Source organism: Sorex araneus, chromosome X (assembly GCF_027595985.1).
Source record: "Sorex araneus isolate mSorAra2 chromosome X, mSorAra2.pri, whole genome shotgun sequence".
In the NCBI taxonomy this organism is placed as follows: domain Eukaryota; kingdom Metazoa; phylum Chordata; class Mammalia; order Eulipotyphla; family Soricidae; genus Sorex; species Sorex araneus.
Genome location: NC_073313.1, coordinates 128,810,999 through 128,837,098, shown reverse-complemented (window position 1 = coordinate 128,837,098; position 26,100 = coordinate 128,810,999). Strand labels below are relative to the sequence as shown.

Sequence of the window (26,100 nt, the reverse complement as noted above, 5' to 3'; positions counted from 1 at the left end):
CATTATATCTATTTTAGAGATGAAGAAACAATCAAAAATATGAAGTAATTTGCCCAGTGTTACTCATTGAGTAAATGGCGCATTCAAACCCAGATAGACTGCCTTCATTGTTTTTGATTTCAGCATTTATTCCCCAGCCAGTTCATTGGCAAGTAATAGTAGATAATTATCACAAACTTGTATCACTTTGAAGAGAAAAATCACTATAATTTCCCCCTCAGAATCGAATATTGAAAGCTCTTCTTTTTTTCCCCTTACTTTGAAAGTTGCTAACACAGATACATTTTCCTTCAACCGTGTGATTTTGAAGGAAGACTTTTTTATATGTACATTGCAAAACAGAAATGACAAGGGACTAAGTATTAGTTTTTACACCCCACACGTTTGAAGGTTTCAAAATAGTGCAATGTCTTAACTGGAACTCGCTATTCAAAATAACCATATCTTCAAGACAGTAATGGTATATATTATATGAAATGCCATTTTGACATCTCAGTTTTTCATATGCATGGTTCTTCTTTTTCCTGTTTTCAGCGTGACCGAATTACAAGTTTTAGAAAATCTACTGTCAAAAAAGAGAAGCCTCTTATTCAGCATCCTATTGATTCACAAGTTGCAATGAGTGAGTTTCCAGCAGCTCAGCCATTCTATGATGAAAGGTCTTTAAACTTGTCTGAAAAAGAAGTACTGGATCTCTTTGAAAAAATGATGGTAAGTTAGATACCTAATATATTGTAATTTTAAATTATGTGTGTCCAGAACAGCTGTGAATGTTAAGTAGGGATGTTTTATGAACTGTGTTTATATTATGTAAAGAAGAGATCAGGAACTTGTTGATAAAACAGAATTCTTTCCATAATTTCCTGCTTTCTTTTCCTTTAGTGCAAAAATATCTTTACCTCTTTATTTCTTACAGTAGAGCCACTAAACACAAGGGCTATCTTATTTATGATTTTGTTCCCTAGTATGTATTTGCTTCTGGAACACATAATCGACTTTTTAATTAACTAATTTGTGTTCCTGTTTCTTTAAAGCAAAAACAGTCCTAATCATTTTTTCTAAAAACAGGACAAGGTGTATCTTGTTTGGTACATGAAATGGAATCAGAAGAGTAAGAGTAAAACAGTAGAAGGGCCAACAAAATAAGTTCTAAGTTTGTTCTAGTATCAGTAGTCATACAACCAACTTTTCCTTGATATATAGCTATATTATTTCTTATATATGACATACAATATTCCAAGGCTTATAGCTCAGTGGGTCAGTTGCTTGTCTTGCAGGGTTCTATCCCAGGCATCCCATATGGTTCCCTGAGTCTGCCAGGTAAGATCCCTCAGTACAAAAACAGGAGTAACCCCTTAACAGAGCAGGTGTTATCCTAAATAAAACAAATACAAAAGAAATGTAATATTTCATGTATGTTCAGTTTATGATAGAAAACAGGGTGGGAAGGTCAGGATATGTGGCATTAGATCTGTCACATGGGTTTGTGTGATCAAAGAAGAAGATAGAGCCTTATTCACAATTTGTTCATTTACAATTCTATCTCTTATGGTAACGTTAGATTATTTTTGTGGATGTCTGTTGAGGTTGGCACTACAATTCTTGTTAATTAAGCCCTTGACCCTGAAAGAGCCTCCAATGTGGCACCGTTGGGAAGGGCGAATAAAGAGAGGCTTCTAAAATCTTAGGGCCAGGACGAATAGAGACGTTACTGAGACCGCTTGAGAAAATTGACGATCAATGGGAAGATGATGATGATGATGATGATGATGATGATGAAGCCATATCCAAGTGTGAACCACAGTGACTTGAACCAGTGTTAACTTAAATTTAGGCTACAGGAGTTTCAGAGGTCCTTCATTGACACCAAAAAAAGGGGGGAAATGACTGAAAATTATTCTCAGATGAAGCTTTGCGTGCAAAATGAGAATGGAATAACATTTACAAAACAATATTGAATGAAAGGAAACTCCATAAATCTTCTACCCAATAAGGTTTTAGAATTAAAGGAAAGATAAAAGCATTCTCAGACAAATAGCACTAATTATAATTATTAGAAACCAGCTCTGATAGGGATACTGAATGGCCTCAGAAAAAAATGCAAAGTTTGTACTTATAAGCAACCAAATTCTTCATAGGTACATAGCAACAAGTTATAGCTTCATATGTCAACAAATTATGTCTTTATACCAATATTTTCTCTTAATGTCTTTGAACTGTACTCCCCCTATAAAATAGCACAGTGTCTGGATGGATAAGGAAACAAAATTTAACATTCAGTTTTTTATAAGAGACACTCTGAACTATTAATATGAACTCAGGTCTTACAGTGCTAGGCTGTAGAAACACTCATAGAGGCTCATGGCAGCCTTAAAATAAACAGGGAAGGCAATACTTGCATCAGACCGAATAGCATTCGAAGTGAAGAAAACAATAACAGGTAGAGATTAAAATTATATCCCTTAGGGATCGATTAAGGGAAATTTAAGGGATCCACAGATCAAGAGGACTTAACTATCATCAGCCTACCTGCATTGAGTGAAGGGCAGTTAAGTGTATAAGGCAACCCCTGATAGACCTGAAGAGATACAAAAATGGTGATGGTGGTGGCAACATAATAGTGGACGGGGACCTTAATATCTCACTTCTTTATTTGGCAGACCAACCAGTTAGAACATCAGTAACGAAAGAGTAGTCGTAGATGAGGAATTGGAAAAACTAGGTCCAGTATTTTTTTTTTTTTTTGCTTTTTGGGTCACACCTGGCAATGCACAGGGGTCACACCTGGCTCTGCACTCAGGAATTAACCCTGGCGGTGCTCAGGGGACCATATGGGATGCTGGGATTAGAACCCGGGTCGGCCGCGTGCAAGGCAAACGCCCTACCCGCTGTGCTATCGCTCCAGCCCCATAGGTCCAGTATGTTCAGTATCCTCAACCATTTACTGCTTTATCCAATCCTATTTGTTCTATTTTGTGACAAAGCACGTGGTCTAGTTTTGAGAATGTCCCATTTGCACCGGACAAGAATGTGCACTGTATGTTTGGAGGATGAAGAGTTCCATACATGTTAGGTCCATCACTTCCATTTCTTCTTTAAGGATGGCCTTTTATTTTGAGTTTTTTCCTAGTTGGTCTGTCTATCAGTGATAGATGCATTTTAAAAAACTCCTCCTACTAAAGAAAAAAAAGATCTATTTCTGTTGTATTGCTATCAGTTTCTTCAACTCAGTTGGTAGTTGCTTTAAGTATCTTTATGATCCATCATTAGGTGTGTATATGTTTTAGAAAATAAAAATTATAAATTCTTCTGGATATATTAAGCCTTTAATTATTAAAGAATTTGATCACCCTTGTCTCTTATAATCTTACAAAATTGGAACTGTGTCATTTAATGTAAATATGGCTACGTAGCCTATTTTCTGGCATTGTTTGCTTAAAGATTATTTTCGTGTAAGTAGCAGAAATTTGAGTTCAGTTCTCTGATTGATGCTGCCAGTCTATACTTCTTGATTGCTGAGTTTAGGTCACTGACATTAAGTGAATTAATTGAATAGAAGGAAGCGATGGCCATCATTTTGTAGAAATAATGAGTGCTTGTGAAGTTTTTCTGTTTTTCTAAGAAGCTCTTTGAACACTTCTTTAAAAACTGTTTTCAAGCCTATGAACTTGTTCCTTGGCTTTCAAGCTTTGTACCACTCCTTCAAATTTGAATGTTCACCTTGATGTCGGTGGGCCCCAAGGGTGACTTCTGTGAAGCCGGGAGGAAAGGATGGTCACTTTCTCCCCGTCCACCTCTGCCACCTGGGTCCCAGGGTTAGTGGGCTCTTGTCTCACCTCGCAGAAAAGAATTTCAGGAGTAGACAAGCAGCATAACAGATCTTATTGGAGGTTTTGAAGGGAAGGAGGAAGAGAAAGTGGGAGAGAGTGGAGAGGAATGACTCAAGAACCACTCAAGAGAGAACCCGGGCTTCTCCAAGGGCGGAGAGAGCCCCTACACACACCCCAGCCGAAGGCATGAAAGTCCACATCTCTAGAGGGGAGAGGCTGTGGGAGCAAGCAGCACATGGGTTGGGGAATCCTATGCATGCCCTTCCTTTTTGCAAGGTGGCTTTTAGAGGGGTTTGCCAACCAGCTCCCTAGTAGGGATCCTACCTCGGTAAAAGTCCATGGCTGAGGACTTTTCCAAGGAGGATAGGGTTGGGAGTGGTGATGGTCTTCCTTTCCTGGCCTTTTGTTTCTGCTGGAGCTTCTCTGGAAGGGGGGCTCCAGCCTTCTCTGGGTCTGTTGCTAGCCAGGTAAGGGTCTTACCAGGCTGGCTTTCACAGCCTTAGGGCTATTACTTCCCAGGAAATTTCCTGCTATTGCATTGGGAGAGTGCCTTTCCGATCCGCCTGCCTACCTACATCAACCTCTCTGGATAGGGTTTTTTTTTTTGGCTTTTTGGGTCACACCTGGCGATGCTCAGGGCTGACTCCTGGCTCTGCACTCAGAAATCACTCCTGGAGGTGCTCGGGGGACCATCTGGGATGCTGGGAATTGAACCCGGGTCGGCTGCATGCAAGACAAATGCCCTACCCGCTGTATTACCGGTCTAGCCCCAGGATAGGGTTTTTTGGTCAGGTTTTTGTTTCACTGAATTTTTCAAAATCACATTTCATTCACCATTCTGTTCTGGATTCTAGGGTCTCATTTGATAGAAATGCCATTTCTTTGCTCTCTTGTTTTTTCACTATGTACTTCTGTTTTTGGCTTTTGTCATTTTGATTAGGATGTACCTTGGGGTTTTTCTGTTTGGGTTTATTTTGGATGGAACCCTTTGAGCTTCCTGAATATTTGTACCTGTGTTCCTCTACTCTGGGAAATTATTAATTATGATTAACTTTGACTAGAAATTGTTCGGTGGCCTCCCCTTGTTATTAGGGATGCCTGTGATTCTTGCATTGTTACTCTTGAACTTCTCCCATAAATCTTTGGTATGTTCATTTTTCTTGAGCTTTTGTTCTGTCTTCCGTTTTCTGGTCATTTCCTGCATTATGTCATCGGTTTAGCTGACAGTAAAACACTTTACTGACATCATTGAAAAAATTATACATACTTTTTCTGGGCTGTAGAAGATAGCACAGCGGGTAGTCCCTCTCAGAGAGCCCAGCAAGCTACTGAGAGTATCTCACTTGCACGGCAGCGCCTGGCAAGCTACCCATGGCATATTCAGTATGCCAAAAACAGTAACAAATCTCACAATGGAGACATTACTGGTGCCCGCTCGAGCAAATCAATGAGCAATGGAAGACAGTGATACAGTGATGTCATTGAGGTCACTGATTGGCTCCTCAGCTGCTGTCACTCTGCTGCTGAGGTCTTCCACTGAGTGTGTTATTTTGACAATCATGTTCTTCAGTTCTGTGATTTCTGACTAATTTTCTCGTCTCCCCTCTCATACTTTCTTGAGGCTTGTACTGTCATTTATTTGAGCTCTTTAAACATCTTCATGCTTGCATCTCTGAAATCGCTGTCTGAGATGCTTTATCTTACATACTGTTCGGAACTGGTAGCAGCTCTTGGACTATTTTCTGCAGTAATTGAATTTACTGGGCCTGCTTTCCCCATTCTGACTGCCGCTCTCTCAGAGATCTGGCTCAGTTTCTGCTTTCATTTACCAGTGCTTTATCTTTATCCTGACTCCTTTGTTTCAGTTCTTGGGTTTGCTAGAGTCCAGAAAACCTTGGAAATTTTGTCCGGATTTAAGGCTTTAGGGGGTTGAGGCGGGGGGGGGGGGGGGGGGGGGGAAGGGGGGGTGCTGCAATCTGTTATGCTTGTCTGGCGCCACCTGGTGTCGGAAGCCTTGTCCTGCAGCACGGCTTCCCGGGTTTCTAGTTCACAGAAGCCGGATTTTCGGGCTTTGTGCTGTTGGAGAGCTGAAAGCCTGTGCAGGCGGGTTGGTGATTGAGATCCGTCTACCGTTTTCACTCTTCTTTCTTAGCCCCCGTGGTGGGTTCCTGCTGCCAGTCCCCACTGTGGGCTTCTGTAGTTAACCCCCACGTGTGGGTTTCTGCTGCCGGCTGATGTAACAGGCTTCCTGCCTCTTTGCAGTTCCATTGCTCTTCTCCAAGCCAATTGACCAAATTGCCTTTGTTCCAAGGCAGACATTCGCTAGGATCTGATACTGAGTTTTGCACATTTCTTTTGCTAACAGGCTGATTTAGAATTGAAAGCTGTGTGTGTTTTGTTCCTTGTTCTTTTGTTTCTGATGCAGGATACCAGATTGCTTTCTCCTCCCTCTGTCTTCTGAGCAGTCCCCTCATAATGTGATATATATATGTATATATATATATATACACACACACATATATATATGACAGCTCTTAATTTAATGGCAGATACTTTGTTCGTGTGCGGATGGGGGACATGTAGATTTCAAATACATTATCTATGCCCCTATGATTTTATTTTTAAACAACTTAGGAAGATAAAATTGCTTTAAAAATTATCTGTGGCTTGCTTGCTTCATAAGCCCGTGTTCTTTCTTGAACACACATCTCTCCTCTCCCATTTATCTAAAATTCTTTCAATAAAAGTGTTTTGCTTCACACGAAGGATTGAAGAAATGATAAATAGGACCGTTTTAGAACACTTGAAAATGATATAATATTCTGTGTTCAGAAATAAACGTTTGTCACTGATAGCCACGTCTCTCTATTCTCTTGCTAGACTTTGTAAGGAATGTGATGCAAGGCAGAGCTGCAGTTGTGAAGAGACCCTGTGAACCACGGAGTATAAACATTTACTGTGTGGTCCTTCGTAGAAAATATTTGTCAACTTCTGAACTGTTTTAGTAGTCTTTAAGCTTTAAAAATTGATTGCCTTTCAAAAACTGTAACAAAGTCTAAATTTAAAATACACACTAAATACATACGTTCACTAAATACATACTAGATACATACATACATACATACTAATACATACAAACACTAAATTTAAAATACATAAATGCATGTACTAATATGAGGTAGGGCAATACAAAAATTGTAGTGAGGGAAAACATGAATATGATTTTAAAATTAATTTTTTATTTATTAAAGGTTTTGTTGGCATGAGTAGTAGATTTTTAGTACGAGCAATGTGAAAATGTCACAGTTCGTTTCTTGTGATATAAAAGCCAGTAATGTTAGGAATTTAGTTCTAAGTTATTTTGATTCTGATATTTGGTTTGCTTCAGCTGCAGATTGAAGGTAAAACTGACAAAGATATACACAGTTCTAAGTGAAAGAACAGCATTTGCAGCAATTATTAATAATACAAATGTTTTTTTTATTTCAATCTGTGAGCAATGCAGAAGTTATTTGCTGAGCCATGGCTACTAAATTTTCATCTTCTTGACTATAGTCACTATTTTTTTCCTGACTAGTGTGGAATGTTATCGTCTTGTACTTTGAAGGTAAATGAATTAAATTGGGGTTATTAAAAAATGTGCTTCAACACATGTCATCAGGGTCATGAGTCCTTTCTGTTTTTCCCTTTCACATCCTGGATTCCTTCAGTCTTAATGTTTGTCTGCACATGTTTGTTACCCACATGGCATCTAGTACCAGGAAGGAGGAACAGTGAGTCAGGCAAGGGTAAAGGAAATTTACACGGATTGGTTCTTTCCTTAGAACCACGAATGTGTTTCCTTTCGAATGAATTCATACGAATAATTACTTTTTAAAAAAGACAATGGAAAGCTTACCAACAAAGAGCTACTTGTCCCATTACTAATGAAAAATGTCCACGTCATGCTAAAGTTCAACATTTTTACTTTGTTTTGAGATAACAAGAGAGATATCTAAAGGAACAACATATTTCAAGCTTTCTTTTTATCTCATTTCAAAATGTTGCAGCTGCATGTAGAATTACTCTGCTGCCATGAAAACGGAGCTACAGTTTTGTCTTTCTACAGCACGCTGTGTACTTTGCCTTAACCTTTCTTGCTGTTGCTTCAAAGCAACTTGTAAGATAGCATTACTCATGAATCCTCCTACTTAAAGTTATTTTTTGCAAAACATCATTTATTAATTAAATCATTAATTTTGGTAATATGTTTTCTTTGTTAGATTGTTCCATTAGTGACACAAAGAAAAGGAGTCCGCATGTTTCATTCCTGAAATAGTATAAGCAGATTTGTCTTTAATAAACAGCAGTTTATTAGAACGTACAGCAAACCTCCCACACTAAGTATCGTTTTAGCACAATTTCAGCAGTGATTTCAGTTTGTATTTTGACAGTATTTTTTGACAAAAGAATGTCTTTTTAGTTTACTGCTATGTTATCTGTACTATTTTAAGTTGCTTCTACCAAATGTTTCCCTAATATCGCAGTACCTTTTGTCTCTTGATATTAAAGAAAAAATCTAGAGGACTGTAAACATTTACACATTTCTATAAGTTCCTGATTTTTTTGTCTTTATTTTTGGGCCACATTCAGCAGTGCTCAGAGTTTATTTCTGATTTCTGCTGGGCTTTGGGGACTATATGGAATGCTGGGGACCAAGGCTGGGTAGACTATATACAAAGTAGACACCCTGCGCACTGTATGGTTGCTCTGGTCCCCAAGTGGCTGATTTTAGTGTCACATAGTTCTATTAGTAGTGAGAAAATTAAACAAGCCTTCTATGGCCCCCAAACCAAAATAAATCAGCAATTTCTTTATTTCTTTACTCTGGAGGCTTTTGTTTGTTTGTTTGATTTTTGTTTCTTGGGTCACACCTGGCGATGCACAAGGGTTACTCCTGATCTGCACTCAGGAATTACTCTTGGCGGTGCTCCGGAGACCATATGGGATGCTGAGAATCAAACCCAGGTTGGCCGTGTGCAAGGCCAATGCCCTACCTGCTGTCTGTCGCTCCAGTCCCGGCTTGTTTTGTTTTTGCATCATTGGGGATTGTATCTAGGGCCTCACACATGCAAAATATGTACCTTACCACTGAGTCACAATTGTGGACCTGGATATATCTTTTCAAAAAATAATTTGAGGTGATTTTAATCCAGGGTTCTTCAGCTTTTTCCACGTACAACGCCTTTTAGCCTAAGAAATGTAGCATGGGTGAGCACTGTTGGAAACACCTTGGATCTGTTACTTGCGGTTGATTTTGACATGTTTGTCTGCACTGTGCAGTGCAGGAAAGTTTAACTGTTGCCAGTTTTGGGCCTAATCTTGCATTCAATTATGTGGCCTCCTATGAGCTTTACACATCACTAGCTAATACACATAACATATGACTTATCTGATATATAACTGATATTCCTCATTATTTTATATAAGTGCTTTAATAACATCTTTAATAAGTTAATAAAACTTATAATTGGCACACGCTTTGCTAATCAAATTTTGAAGCATCAGATACTTTTTAGCAATAGATCATTGTCATTTTTGTATGTCACTTAAGATGATGAGAGACTCAGGTTTATGAGAAAGTGATATAAAAACTGGATGTTATAGGGGATAGGATGCAGAGCCAAAAGTAAGCCCTGAGCACAGCTTGTGTGGCCCCCCAACAAAATAAATTAGTCTTGCATTTTCCTTTTGTGTTTACATTACAACTATTATCCTCAGTGTTGTCTTTACAAAGTAATTTTGAAAACACATTGTAAAAAGAATCATTTCCTTTGTTGTGGCGCCCTACCCGGTGGTGTTCAGTGCTCAGGGACCACTTCTTGCAGGCTCAGGAGACCATATGAGGTACTTAGAATTGAACCCAGGTCGGCTGTGTGCTAGGTAAGGAACATTAACGTTATACTTATAGTACTCTGGCTCCTGAAGACTTTGTTTTGGTTTTCTTTTGGTTTTGCGGTCACACCTGGCCTATACTCAGGGACTACTCATGGGTCTACATTAGGCATTACTCCTGGCATTGCTGCAATTGCTTTGGAGACCGTTTAGGGTCCTGGGGATCTAACCCAGGTTGGATGCTAAACTATCTCTCCAGTTCCTGAAGCCACTTTTTATCTTTTTGATTTATTAGCACTGATTTAGTTAGAACTAGGTTGAATAACCTGTGCACCTGTTTAATTATGGACATGTGAACTGTATGTTGCAGTCAATTGACAGTGAATGAATATGGAGTATAAATATTTAGTGTGGGGATCGGGGAATATTTCAAAGAATCTTTTCCTCATCCTTCTTTTGGACATATAGATCCATGTTACATAGAAAAGTTACTTTCCTGAGTTTTTAACTAAAAAATTTTTCAGCTGCATTTGGATTCTGTGAACTCTGGAAACCACTGTTTGAATGTAGAACCTATGATTAAGGATCATAGAAAAGTAAAACTAGTTATGTTTCCTAATGTCTAAATATATAATCAGAATTTATCCTTCTGAGGTGCATATAGATATTCAAAGTTGCATTGCTCCAACAAAATCTGAAAATAGAAATAGATGAAACAATAAATAACAACACTAGTTAAGATAATTTTATTAAATAGGTTAAATATTTTAAATTTTATTAAATAGGTTAAATACAGGCTGGAGCAATAGCACAGTGGTAAGGCGTTCGCCTTTCACACAGCCGACCCATGTTCGATTCCTCTGCCCCTCTTGGAGAGCCTGGCAAGCTACCCGTGTGTATTGGATATGCCAAAAACAGTAACAATAAGTCTCACAATGGAGACGTTATTGGTGCCCGCTTGAACAAATTGATGAGCAACGGGATGACAGTGATAGTGACAGGTTAAATACGAATGAAAGAGTTTTTGTACCTTAGTCAGTAACTTTTACTTAATAAGCTGTTCTTGAGTCTGTGCTCATCATACATATAATACCATTGAAAACTTATATGTTATGTGATAACTGTCTATATAAAGTTAATTAGATCTTTGGAAAACATGAGGCAGTTAATTAATGCTAGGCAGAATTGATCAATTGTTTCATTGTGTAGAAAATCCCTGATTAGTTCAATTAGAATTATAGTGGGAGACATTATGTCCTTTCTAGTCTACAGGAGCTAGAGTATTGATGGAGCTTATCTTTAGGAAATAATAAAGTAAACAAGGGCTTACAAATTCATGAACTCATAATCTTAAATAATCCAGTATAAATATTAACTATCCATGCTAGGGTCTGGTTTTAGAATATCATTGATTCATTCTCTTTAGGGGTTTGGGACTGCTCATACATTGTTAAAGAATATCTGGATAATTACTATCAAAAGAAGAAAGAGGGCAAATGTTTGCTGGCAAAGTTAAATTTGGATTTTAAAAGTTAATTGGTATACGGGGCTGGAGTGATAGCACAGCGGGTAGGGCGTTTGCCTTGCAGGAAGCTGACTCGGGTTTGAATCCCAGCATCCCATATAGTCCCCTGAGCATCGCCAGGGGTAATTCCTGAGTGCATGAGCCAGGAGTGAGCCCTGTGCCTCGCCAGGTGTGACCCAAAAGCAAAACAAAAAAAAAGTTACTTGGGATATTAGTCTTTAAAATGGGATTAAGAAATGTTGCTGGAACATGTGTTTTATATAAAATACATAAAAATTTATTGAAACCTTGTAGATAGGAGGAACAGTATTGTTTTATGGGAAAGGAAGAGATGCACAAAATGTAAAATGTTGTCATTTACCTCATGAATAAAAGAAACACAATGAAATAAGTGGGAAAATAAATTTTTTAGAAGATAATAATTAAAAAAATTTCATATTTCAACATTTGTGGTGGTATCAAAAAACAATAAAACCAATTAAAAAATTTTCTAGTTTAGCATCAACGTGATGGTTTTTTTTTATTTTTTGCCCACACCCAACAGTGCTCAGAGCTTACTCCTGGCTCTGCACTCAGGAGTCACTGCTGCAGGTGCTCAGGGCACCCTATCAGGTGCCGGGTATTGAACCCAGTTCAGTGGTGTACAATGCAAGCATCATACATTATCTCTATAACCCCGTGAGTTAATTATTTAAAGACAGAATATTAGTATATGAATTACTTTTGAAACTCTGAAGCAGACATTTGTCAGCGCTCACTATAAGTGTTCTTTCAAAATATCAGGAGGACATGAACCTTAATGAAGACCGGAAAGCTCCTCTACGAAACAAAGATTTTACCACCAAGCGTGAGATGGTTGGACAGTATATTTCTGCTACTTCCAAATCGGTAAGTAACGATAATTTCCCAGCACCAACACAAAAGAACTTAACATCGTATATCCTCAGTTTCTTGATTCAGTTTACTCATATGGACAATTTGTAGTTGTGCAGTAATTTTTACATAGTATTCATTTCAAAACTGTTTTGTAATTGAACTTCCATAAAAATTAAACATTATTATAAACAAAACTAAGGATCAAAGGCTCTGAGTTCATACAGTAAATCTGGGGAAGGGATTTGTGCATTTACTAAAAATTGATAGCAAATTTCAGGCATTCCATTCATATACAGGTTTTTGAATGAAATTTTGAATTTTGAGCAAGAAGGCACAAATATTACAGCTACAGCTTTAAATTTGCATTAAAGTTTTATCTAGTTTATGCTCTAAACTTTAATTTTAATATGCTATATAGTTTTGTTCTTTTTTTTGAATTGTGCTAAGTATATGAACTGCTTCGTTATTAGAACTATAGCTTAATATTAAGGAGAATGCGTAAGTCAAAATTGTGTGTTTCAAATGACTTGAATTTAGTATTTGAAAATTGTTTTTCAGTATACTAATTGCTGTGGAAATTACCAATGCATTTTATTTATAATTATTCAATTGTATTGAGTTCATGTCATATTTTAAGAAGCAAATTCTAAATGCTAATCTATTTAAATATAACGCATTAAAGCTCTGCAAAAGTAAAGAGGTAGAATGATTTTTAATTTGCTTCTGTTACCTAAGAGCAAAATATGTTTTGAGTGGTATGTAAAATTTTCCATGACATTGTTTTCAATGAAATCAGGTGTTGCGGAGTGTTTCACTTTCAAATTTTGACGAATCTGTTCTAATTTTCGTACTTGCTATTATAATGCTTTATGAATACAAGATGCACATTGAGTTTTTTTTTGAATACCTAACAGCAAGTACGGTAGTAATTCTATATAATTAAATAAGCACAGATAGTAGAGATAGTGATATATAAATAACCATTTGTTTTTAATGTTAAAAATTTGCTAATGTCTCTCCTCATGTTTTGTTTTTGTTGCTTGTGTAAATGGGGCTGAACATAATGAAGATTGTTTTAAGCTCTTTATATTTTGAATTTATCTCTATGTGGACCTTGCTTTCATTTATTCTCATGTTGTTTCCTCTGAAGCAAGTAACCAAAGAAATGCAAGCTGTAAATTATTGGCTCGTTTTTCAGACTTGCTACGGATCGGGTAAATGTTGGATGAACTCTCCCGAATTGCTGTTTGCTAGATGGATAGTAAATGCTTTGAAACATACATAAGAATTCTTTAAGACATGTGAGAAACTGACATGAGCATCTGACTTACATCTTATTTGCTAATATTTTTCATGGCCTGAATATTATGATGAAAGAAAGTCTATTGATAAGCAGGTGTTAAAGCTTTTTCGCAATGGGAGAAATTTATTGTTAGTGTTTTCTGATAAAGAAAATTGTGCGTGTAATTTCCTTTTGATGGTCAAGAGAGTTACTTTTAAGTGACAAACATGCCTTTCATCTTCTAATCTCTTTATGATAATTAAATAAAATTTATATAAATTATAAGCTAGTCAGTGGATGTTCAAACTGGTTTCATTCTGTCTTTCATTAGATTTTAGATATTTGTTTCTTGTCATGTAGTTTTTCTCATTATATTGGTACGTTGATTAAAAGTGTTTTCTTATTTAAAAGTGCATATCATTGCTTTTCTTCATGAAAATTCGCAATAAATAGGCAAATTTCAAGTTTCATCTAGACTAAAAATTTAAGGGCTAGGGATGTAGTCATGTGTAAAACATGTGAATTACAGGTAAACATGTTTTGTATGCTTCCCCTTCTAACACTTGTATTAGTCATTTTGACTAGAATAAGAAAAAGAAATAACATGAGCTCAGCAAGAAATGTCCATCATTTTTCTGGGCTTACTAAGTAAGGATATTAAACCAGCATGAAATTGTATACAGGTGTGCATTCAGAATGTGTTTCTAAAGCAAACAGAATTCTTTGCTTGTGTAACTGACTTTGTAAAAAATAGTACGAGCCAACAGAATACAAAGGAAATAAAAAAAAATGATGGAAGTATTATTTAGTGTTTTTCTATTCAGTAAGTTATGTGAATGTGAAAAGAAAAGGAAGCTGGTGTTACTTTGTCAGTGATGAAGGAAATTTAAATAAAGGGAGTTGAGAAGGATGTCTTCTAGAGAGGCTATCCTCATTTGTTCATTATTAGAAGTGTATTTATAGACCTGATTTAGGGTAGGTTTTTGTACATTTGGTGTAACTTGAGCAAGCACTATTTGGAAGTCTATTTTCAAAATATTAGCATGTATTTTCAAAAATATAACAACACACTTTGTTTAATATTGCAAACCCTGTCATACCACTCTATTATCTTAAAATAATAATAATATCCTAGCATATACATACATTCCTGAAGAAAATTGATAATTTAAATACTGATATTAGTTTGTCTTATGACAGTGTGCATTTGACACTATTAGTAAACAATGTAGTTTCTAATTAAGCTCATAATTTTATAAGAAAATCCATTTTTTCATAATTATCAGATTATCAGTTTTCAAATTGATGAGGGAACATTATTTTAGAAGAATATGTGTTTATCAGTTTTAGGGCAAAATGTTGCCATGCCCATTACCAAACTGCTAATAACTTTCCACCACACCCTGAACAACCCTTCACCTCCGCTTTTCTTCACATAAAATAACCGCTTTCTGTTGTCTGGGTTTTAGGGTTTGTTTTCATTGAACATTTTCTTATTCCCTGGCTTTGTTCCTTTATGTTCCCCATATGAATGAGATTTTCTGCTATTTGTCTTTCTACTGATGTAGTCTACTTAGAGCAACATCCTCCATGATTTATTTGACATAGTATATTGATTTGATTCTAACATCTAAGCTCTCAATCCATTTTGAGTTAACGTTTGTGCATGGAGTGAGATAAATTAAAACCTTTTCCACGTGGATAGCCAGATTTCTGTTCACTCTGTTCCCTCCCAGCCCCCTCCCTCCCTCCCTCCCTCCCTCTCCGCTCTCCACTTCTCTATTCTTTCCATAGCCACTAGCAGTGCTCACAGCTTACTCCGAGCTATTTGCTTAGGGATCACTCCTGGAGGTCCAGGGAACCAAGTGGCGTGCCAGGGATTGAATCTGGGTCGTTTGTGTGCAAGGCAAGCACCTGACCTGTTGTACTATATCTCCAGCCCAGTCTTTTCTTTTTTTGTGTGTGTGTGTGTAGTTTATTTCTTGAACCATTGTTTTGAGAGGCGTTTCTCCTTACTTTCTATGTTCTTGTTTCCTTTGTCATATAACTGTCCATTTATGTGACTGTTTATCTCTGGTCCCTCAGTTCTGATCTGTTGCTCAGTGCTTTACCTTTTGTACTCAGTGCATGATGTAAGATATGTCCAAAATAGCTAGGTTTTAACCTTTATACTTAATACTAAGAAAAACACAGTATTCGTAATACATTAATTTTCTTTCATCCAACTACTAACTGGGCCCCACCCTGCTTAGCTTCCGAGATCAGATGAGATCAGTCCCATTCAGGAAGGTATGGCCATAGACAGGAATATACTAATTTTCTATTGATTTTTTTTTTCCTTTAATCTCTGAGCTTGAGTATAACTGATGCCTGACAATACACAATCCTGTATTGCATGGTAAATACAAGTGTTGTAGAAGTCCGTTTCAGTACATTTTTTAAAATCTTCAAATGCTTAATATCACCTCTGAATTTTTATTTGTGAATCCTGCAGCCTTTTCATATCTTTGAGATATAATAGAAATACAGTATGAAATTAGTAATTATTTAAGACAGTAGATTTAAAGTATGAAAAATATATATGGTTAACTATTTACTAATTTACTAAACACTTCTGGAGAAAGCTTCTAATTACTAATATTGCTGCTTTTTTCTTTTTACACAATAACCACTCTACGTTGACCACTGTTTGCAGATAGTTGGAAGTAAAGTTGTGGTGAGTACAAAAGATGTGTTTTATTCTTAGATGTAAATTTGTAGTTTGGGGAATTGAATTTACTGAGTTCTGCTTTTGGTATATTGTAAAGTTGGTTCTTCTTTTGGTGTGTGTATATCTTAGCAAAACAATGGGATTAATATTGAGATCAAGTTATTAAAACATAACTATGGTAGTTTTTTGTAGCTCTGTTTTTGTTATTTAATTTTGTACTTATTTCTGTTTTTATGATTTTGTTGGTATGTTTTACTTCTGTTTCTCTAAGGTTAGGGAGACATTTCTAAAATTCTGTTTCATACATACAGGAATTCTTGCTGAAATATCCACATTGATTTTAGTATCACCAAAACACAAAATATAATTAAAACAATTTTGCTATAAAATCAGAAGTCTTGGGTGCTTCTCTTTCTTCTATGCTCTGTGGCTTTGGGAAAATTATGCAGTTTCTCTCTGCTTCCTTTATTAAATGGATAAATTGGTGTGATTCTCTTTTATTATTTTTAAGGTTCATTCTTTTGCTCTCATTTAAAGGTTTTTTCTATAAGGAAATAACTCATTGCTGTCTTAGTATGATAAACTACATATGATACAATGGAAGTGCCTGGTTTTGTAATTGAGAACTATTTGTAATTACTGTGCCTTCATTGATTATCATTCTGTATGTAGAAAACAGGGCAAGACACAATGTTCTTGGAACCAAATACTGCTGTATTTGAATAGTTAGTATATTAACAGTCAATGCATTATCTTTAAAATAATAGTAGTACTTGATAGTGAATGTATTTTACTTTAAACAACTCTTATTTTACTTTTAAAATTGACTGTTGACTGTTGAAATAAAGGATGTTTATTGGAAAGATTCAAAAGTTAAATTGAAAGAGGATTTTGAAGCCCAAGTCGGTTTGAGGAACAAAGTGACCTGACCAAATCTTGGTGATCAAGGAAAAATAAATTTGATTGTATTAGGTAGAATAATACTAATTAGATAGTATTAGGTAGACTAAGGATTTTCAAAGTTAAAAATGTATTAAATACATGTTATTCTGTCCTCTTGCTTATGACTCGTGGGGCTTTATGGTGGTGCTGAGAATGCTGCATTTTAATCAAGCAGCTTAGATTTTGTTAAAGCCATCTGAGAAGCACATTTTTGAGAAATACACTTGATTAGCATAGAGAGAGAAAAAAATCTAAACAAGTACTTGTGATTAAAGTTTTGTCTTCAGGTGTTTGAAATGAGAAAAAGGAATTCAGGTACACTGTCAGTGGGGAAGTAATTAGAGTAGCTGCTTTGGAAAACCGCATGGACTTTCTCAAAAGAAAAAAAAAAACGATTGAAAATTCCATATGATTCATCAGTACCTATCCTAGGCAGAAGTGCACTTTTGGTTGGTGAGATGGCTCTCTAACTTATGTGGTGGGAGTAATGATAATTTTACACAGCTGTGTAAAGCTTAAACCTTTGCTTCTGTAAGACTGTGATTCAGACGAAAAAAAATGGGAAACTTACTGGTGGACTATCCTAGAGACTTATAATTGAATTGGTGAGGAATTATATTGCACTGAACACTAGCTGTAGGAACGGAGTAGACACATAATGGATGTTTGAGAGATGAAGGAACTATCCACGTTGAACTTGTTTTGTTATTACTTTTTGTCTTAGAACCATAGCCAGTCTAATGCCCTATGCCAGGGTAGGGTACACTTTCACTCAGACTACTAAATCCAAATAATGCTCAGCTTTCTCCCCTGATTCTTGCTTTAGCTTCAGCGTTTAACACACTCCTGATTGCTTGAAGCTCCTAAGGAGTCTGTTTTCTGAATACTCTACCTTGTTACTAGAAAGCTTCGTACCCCATGGAAACTTTCGCACCTGCTCCTCCCCAGTGAACTCAGCTGCAGTTTTTCTGTGCTTGTTGTCTTTCTATACAGAAACATTCAGCTATTCCTTAACATCCTTATTTTCTAATGCTTTAAAATCAAGCATATTTAATTTCTTTGAGCAAGAATTTCAGTATATTTTTTTTGTTTGTCCAGCAAGCTCCTAAATATTGGTCAACGTTCATGTTAGTCTTAGGAGAAAATGCTGTAGGTAACTGTCTTCTTCCTATAATAGTAAACAGCATAGTAGATCTAAGCATATCATGGTTTAATATACATAACTAATAGTGATCAATATATATAATAGTAAGGTATAATAGAGATCAATATGTATATTGCTGTTTATATTATTTATTATATTTGTTATTATCTTTTGTATTTCTTTCTTCCCCATTATATACAACTGCTGTGCTCAAAAACAAGAAACAAGAACAAATAAAGGTCTAATGGGAAAACACATAAATAAAATAAAGATAAGCCTAAAGATGCAATATAGTAAGTAAAGGTTGCTAAGTGCCAGGCCAGCATGCTGTTTATGGTTCGTGAGACAGTTTTTGTCTTCTTCAAGTGTTATAAATGTCACCATAGATAATTTTTATAAGATACCAAACAATATAACATGTGCCATAACGATTGTTTAAAAACATCTATGGTCTGGGACCGGAGCCATAGTACAGAGGGTAGTGTCCTTACCTTGAATGCGATTGACCTCAGTTTAATCCCTGGTGTCCCTCATTGTCCCTTGAGCACTGCCAGAAGTGATCCCTGAGCAACATTGGGTATGGCCCAAAAAAATGAAAACCCAAACAAGAATTTATCTCTGACGTGATTTTGTCAATTCTGTTGTTAAGGGAGCATTTCATAGCATGTCCCCTGAAAGACTTTCAGGCCCTCTGAATCGAACCAACTGTAAACTTTTTTGCTTTTATATTTTATGAATTTTACTTTAAAGGGTTTACCAAGTGGCCTATTATATGAATATGACAACTCCCTTGGCCTCATGAAGTCTTTTTTCTGACATTATCTAATTGATTTTATGTACAAATAGCATGCTTTTCTTTTCACCCTCAACACTCTATTCTCCATTGCTCTTCCATGAAACCTATCCTGTTTCCCAACCCGTTTTTCCCACTTTCTACTTAGTAAACTATCTCAACTTCTATAGCACTTTATTTTTTTATCTTTTTGCTTTTTGGGTCACACCTGGCAATGCACAGGGGTTATTCCTGGCTCTACACTCAGGAATTACCCCTGGCGGTGCTCAGGGGACCATATGGGATGCTGGGAATCAAACCCAGGTCGGCCGCGTGCAAGGCAAACGCCCTACCCGCTGTGCTATCTCTCCAGCCCCCAGCACTTTATTTTTTAACTGCTTTGTGAGTTGACTTTCTAGATTTATGTTACTTTACTTTATTTTATAGTAATAAAAATATCTTTCAATAATACTCTCTCCCTTTTTTATATATTATTTAACCTACAATATAGACCGTCTGATAGGTTGACAATTTTAGTAGTAGTAGTAATAGTAGTAGTAGTAGTAGCTTAGGGGTAAATAGACTAGACTTGATTTCAGGTTCTGACTGCTTTATATAATCTATGTTACCCTATTCAGGATGAGTGCTATTTGGTAGGTTTAATTCTGGACCAAGAATTGTGCAAAGGACTGAACTGAACTGAGAAAGGATATATATATATATATATATATATATATATATATATATATGTTTTGGCTTTTTGGATCACAGCCAGTGATGCACAGGGATACTCCTGGCTCATGCCCTCAGGAATTAACCCCTTGCCGTGCTCAGGGGACTATATGAGATATATATGGGAATCGAACAGGGGTCGGCCTCATGCAAGGCAAATGTCCTACCCGCTTCGCTATCACTGCAGCCCCGAGAAAGCATGATTCTTGACCTATTTCTAAAACACTATCTGGTAGGGATTGCTGCTAATGAACATGATTACTTTTCTCCATCAGAATAACCTGACTTTTTATCCCTGGTTTACTGCTCCTTCACTGCTGGGCCCTGAGAAGGCAGGGAACTTGCCTTGCAAGTGGCCAACCCAGTTTTGAACACCACATATAGTCCCCTGAGCTCAGTTAGGAATAATCTCTGAGTGCAGATCAAAGACCTGAACCCTGAGCACTGCTTGTTGTGCCCCCCCCCCACCCAACTAACCAAACAAACACAAAATAAAAGCAATACGAACAAAAGTAAAAAAAAAATGTGCACCACTCATTCATTCTCAGTGACCTTATTAACCTCAGTTCCATTCTTTTCTGGAACAAAAAGCTAGTGGCACCTGTTGTGTTCCAGGCACTATTTTAGGCCCCTGAATAATAAGCATTATCCAAACACAGACAATAGAACCTACATGAAGACAGGTCATGATAAGTACTATTGAGAGAAGGAAAAGAGTGATCAGGGATGTGCTTTTAGATAGGTGAGTTTTCTGTGGAAGCGGATTTTGAATAGAGATATGAATTTGGGGTGATTCATGCAATTATCTGACGAAGAACTTTTCTGTCAGAAAACATCAAATGACAAGCTTTAAGGCAGGAGGATGCTTTGAGAGGCCAGTGTGGGGCGAAAAAGAGAAAGTACGGAGACATTTTATAGCCCAAACCATGAGATAGTTATGGTTTTAAAAATACTGGTAAGCATAGTATTGGGTTATAAATTTAGAAAGGTAGGTGGAGGCCATTTTAGAAGGGATATAACAAGGAGTAAAACTTTAATTGTCAGTAAGGATTTTGGATGGTTTTGAGCAAAGGAACGATAAAATGTGAGCTGTATTTGGGGAAGATTAATGTAGCAGTGGAAATTGGAGAGTGCAGAGATGATAGCAGGGAGATCAGACTGAGGATTGTTGCAGCATTTTAAGTTAAAAGGCCCTGAAATGGAGAGTGTTTAGTAAGAACTAAATGGAGGGTATAGATTAGGGTGAGAGACTGTGCAAATAGAATATATTACCCTCAACAAATGATTAAAAAGGTCAGAGGAAATTACGAATCAATAATGCCTGAAATTTCATGCTGGGGTGAGTGACATGTTGATGATATGAGCAATCATAAAGAAGGCAGGAGTAGGAGTATTTAAAATTAAAAAAAAATTCAGTTAGACATGTTAATCAAGGGTAGTTTAGTAAAAATCACAAAAAAGGAGTGAATTACAATGCAAGAACGTTTCTGGCCAGAGAGATAGTACAGAGGATAGGATGCTGTCTTGCACCAGTGTTCATTCCCTGGTACCACGAGAGGTCCCCCCAATCCTGCCAGTGATGATGCCTGAGTGTGCAGCCAGGAGTAAACCCTGAGGGCCACTGGGTGTGGCCCCTGAGCCCCCCAACCCCAAAAATGTTTCTTTCACTCTTCTAATATTTTCTGAGATTTTAGTTTTGGTTCTGTTTCAAGCCACAATTTCCATATTTTAATTCTGTATATCGTTCTAATAATATTTTCCTGTTTATTAACTGAAGCCTCAGTATATCACTAGGCAATGATATAAGCCATATGTACTTCTAGGAGATTCGGTGAACATGAAAGAAAAGAAGTTAGACTTTTTTTTGGTGGGGGAGGAAGGCATAACCAGTGGTGCTCATGGATTACTCTTGGCCAATTTAGGGCACATATAGATATAAGGTGCCAGAGATCAAAAGTAGGTTATCTCGGTGCAAAGCAAGTACTATACTATCATTCTGACCCCAAGATTTAATCTTTTTTGGTACCCTGTAGTGTGGCATACTCGATAAGCCATATTATAAAATTAACTTGTCACTTTTATACATCTTGCAGTGTTTCTGAATAATCTGAGTCAAAAGGATAACATGTAATCAGGCATGTACTTTAGTGGAAAAGTACATACTTCATATGTGTGAGCATTTGGTTTTATCCCTGGCAATATAAAAATAAGTAAATTAAAAAAGGAAGGGATATTTGTCATAGAAAATAATTAAATTTTACATTGACCATCAAAGAAGACAAACATAACCCAGTTTGTGTGAGCACTGAAAAGAATCATAGGGGCTGGAGCGATAGCATAGCGAGTAGGGCATTTGCCTTGCACATGGCCAACCTGGGTTCGATTCCCAGCATCCCCTATGGTCCTCTGAGCACCGCCAGGAGTAATTCCTGAGTGTAGAGCCAGGAGTAACCCCTGTGCATCGACAGGTGTGACCCCAAAAGCGAAAAAAAAAAAATGAAGCTACAGACTTATTGTGAAATTAAAAGTTTAAAAACAGGAACCCTGTCACAAGTATATGTTACTCATGTGTTACTTTAACTATGACATGGGAATAATGGACAAGAAGTTAGTATAGAGGGATGTTTTTTCCCCATTATTATAAAGACAGAAAAATTAGTTTCCCTAGAGTGGGAAAGAAGAAGACATTGAAAGTTCATCTCATGACTGGGTTCACAGTAATAAATTAAAAACACTATTGAAATATTCATTACTATTAGCTCCCTAGTAATCTTATTATCCATAATGCACCGCTGAGCATGGTGGTATATATTTGTGGGATGGTGACTTGCTATTCAAGTGCTAAGCTTTATTTACTGATCAAAAAATATCTTAATGATTATTTTATGTATTGTTCAACTTCGGTTCTGGTCACCTCCTTGAATATATTGTATAGGAAAAAAAATCAAACATCTTGTTGCCTTCAAAATACTATCGGGGAAGGCAGCACCGCTCAGGTTTTGTCCCTGACACTTGAGGGTGCACAGAGCAGCAGGCCGGGAATACTCTAAGTGCTGCTATTACCAGCGTAATAAAATGTGTTTGTTGGGATGTAGCTCATTAGTAGTGTACTTGTTTTACATGTGCGAGGCTCGGAGTTAGGTCCCTGGTACTGCAAAGTAAATAATAAAAACTCAAAAACAGAGAGAAACTAAACAATTGTATATTCCAGTAGGGGGAGACAAAAGATTGGCTATTGGAATTTGATGTTCCTTGATAAAATATCACATACTAAAAGTACTCCAATTTTTTTTTAACGCATTTCGAAATTGTAGGCTAGCTGCTCTTGCAAAATTTTTACTTTGGTGGTGGTGGTGAAAGCTTTGTTGATAAACGAAATACAATCAAAATGAAAAAGGAATGCAATTATTTTTAACTTTTAGAAAAATTAAGCAGAATATAAAATCAGTGGTAATATATGAAGAAATATATCACATAAAAATTCAATTGGTTTTCAGATTAAAATAAAACCGGGCACTGTTTAATTATGTCATTATAAACAATCTTTTAAAAGTAGAAAGTCATTCTTAAGTTTATGATTTTAGTCTTTTCTAATATCACCTTCCAATTTCCTTTTGTTGAATTTAGTTTAATTTTATTTAGGCACTGTGCTTTACAATACTGTTATTGGTAGGATTTCACGCGTAAAACATTCTAGCATCACATCCTATAAAACAGTGGCCTGTTCCCTTCAACATTGGTCCAGTGCCTCCCTCCTATCTCCCCTGACATGGTAAATTTCCTAATAAAAACCAGTTATCATTTTCGTTTGTCTTTGAGCATCCATTGATTTCTTACTATGTTTCTTTTTTATTCTACATGGGAGATCTCATTCTGAACCTGTTTCTCTCTTTCTGAGTAATTGTATTTCCATATATTTTAATACTATAAGCCAGCTTGTATTATAATCGTTATTATATTAGTTTTAGATATGAGTATCTGCATATGTTTTTAAAAGATTTCGTTATTCAAATCTCTATTCATTTTTTAACAATTTCTTATCAGTCCTTTCTCTTCTAATAAATTATCATAAATTGCATTATTTCATCATGCTGAATTATATTCATTGTTTATAATCTATATTATTTTAGTATATCTAAAGTGTTAACAATTCATTTTACCCTGAACTTTTGGAAACTTCTAAAAGACAATATTCATTGACGTTTTGTTTGGGAATGAATTTTGTAAATTGATTGCATTAATATTTATGAGTGTGGATAGTCATGTTTAATAAATATAGCCTGAAAAGTGATGAACTTTTCAAGTAGGATTCTGCAGTATAAGTTTGTTTTTTGTGTATTTGGGTTGTGACTTGTTATAAATTGCTATAGATATTTCTCTGAATATAACCAGGTGAAATTAACTTATAGGGAGGGGTGAGGGAGACGCTCAATGGGCTGGAAAACATGCTTGGCATGTGCAAGCCCCAAGATCAGTTCCTCTTACCTCAACTCCTAGATTTGGCGTGCCCCAGCACACCTGGATGTCAGCAACACTAGGTAGAGTATCTCGGGGCTCACACTGGGGCTCCTGAGCACATCTTGGAAGGCCTCCCTCCCCACACAAGTATATACATATTTATAATCTGATGTTTGATACAAAAACTTTAAAACTAATTTAGTTATTATTTCCTGTAATATTCCCATTTTTTTTACATTTCAACTCCCAGAAAAATTTTGGTTGGCTCAATAGCTTTAGATAAATAATTGTGTAATTAATTTCAAGATGTGTTAGAAGGGCTTTGGTATTTTTAAGAAATACAGTATAAAGAATATGTATCTTGGAGCTGGAGTGATAGCACAGCAGGCAGGGCGTTTGCCTTGCACACGGCCGACCCGGTTCGATTCCCAGCATCCCATATGGTCCCCTGAGCACCGCCAGGAATATTTCCTGAGTGCATGAGCCAGGAGTAATCCCTGTGCATTGCTGGGTGTGAACCCCGGCCAAAAAAAAGAATATATTTTCAAAAATCAATAAAATTTGTTGTCATTACAAATCATAAAAGGATGTGAGCATAAGAGATAGTTTGAAAAATGTATTTTTGTTGAAATAAAATTGTTACAATAGTATTAATATTTATGTAGTTATACAAAATTGATCCAGTACCTGCCCAACAAAATATGGAAGGAAATGTTGAGACACCATCCTTCACACGCATGCGTGTGCATACACACACAAACACACACACGACTAAAACACCAAAACAAGATTTTTAAAAATGATGTAATGCATTCTTGATCCAGATAATCTTTAAAATTAGATTTAGCACTTCAATAATGTAAGATTTTCACATATTTTTGTTGCAAACTGAATATTCTATGTGTTTATGTAGTTGCATATGAGCTTTTCAAGGAGCCAATGCCTCTATTCCCAAATTTCTGGGGTTGGCTTTTTACCGTGGAGTTGTTTTGAGTAGAAATTACTGGCTAAGGCATTTCATGTAAGTGGTCAACAGATACTCATGCCTCTGTATAGTGTCTATTATATATGATGGTATGAAATGCTCTGCATGCTTTATCTCAGAATATTGTTTGCCTTCTACAATGTAGGGGCTGAATAATTACTTCCAAATAAAAGGTTTATGAATTTAGGAATGGAAACATTTTGGGGATAGTATTTTGAGATTTGGGGTGAAGGAAAAGATTTTATTTAAATGGTGGACATTGTTTAAACACAGAAAGTCATGTTTCCATTAATATATGTTTTAAATGAAATACGTGACTTACAGCATTTTCTCAACTTTGCTATTATCAGAGTAACATTTTATATTCCAAAACATTGCATAATAAAATAAAGGGAAAGATATTAAAAACAAACACAACCAGAATCTCTCACAACACTGACACAAACCTTTGTAAATTGATACTAATACCTGATCATTTCTCTGCTGTGGTTGTATATTTACCATGATTTATATCATTATTTGTAGCAATACTTTCCCTTCAGAAATGCATCCCTATTTTATGTTGAGGTAAAACTATACATAGTGTTTGGTAGATTATATTTTCTTCCAGAAAATTTGTATTTTAGTAAGTCCTGGCACTCTTACTTCATTTCATTATACTATAGTTACCATAAGCACAATATCTGTAAGCATCTGATGTTTATAGTTAAAAGATTATTTTATATTTAGTGTTGCTTGAGTGAGTGAACAGTCATTTTATCTCTTTTTCTGGTAGCTTAAAAAGTCTAATAAAAGTTGACATGACCTAGTCAAGTGGTTTGTTTTATTTTGGGGCCACAACCAATGCACAGTGGATACTCCTGCTATACACTCAGGAATTAATCATGGGGAGCTTGAGAAGACCATATGGGATGCCAGTGATCGAACACAGGTTGGCCACATGCAAAGCAAGTACCCTATCACTACGAGC

At 36.3% G+C, this 26,100-nt stretch overlaps 1 protein-coding gene across 1 annotated transcript in view; it reads left to right on the top strand.

The window, feature by feature from the left end:
* DIAPH2 (diaphanous related formin 2) overlaps positions 1-26,100 on the top strand; it is a 724,307-nt gene that overhangs the window by 76,253 nt on the left and 621,954 nt on the right. The window contains exons 3-5 of the mRNA XM_055121637.1: positions 535-711; positions 12,013-12,117; positions 16,083-16,103. Of these exons, the coding sequence (XP_054977612.1) occupies positions 535-711; positions 12,013-12,117; positions 16,083-16,103 (303 nt within the window). The remainder of the gene's footprint in view (positions 1-534; positions 712-12,012; positions 12,118-16,082; positions 16,104-26,100) is intronic.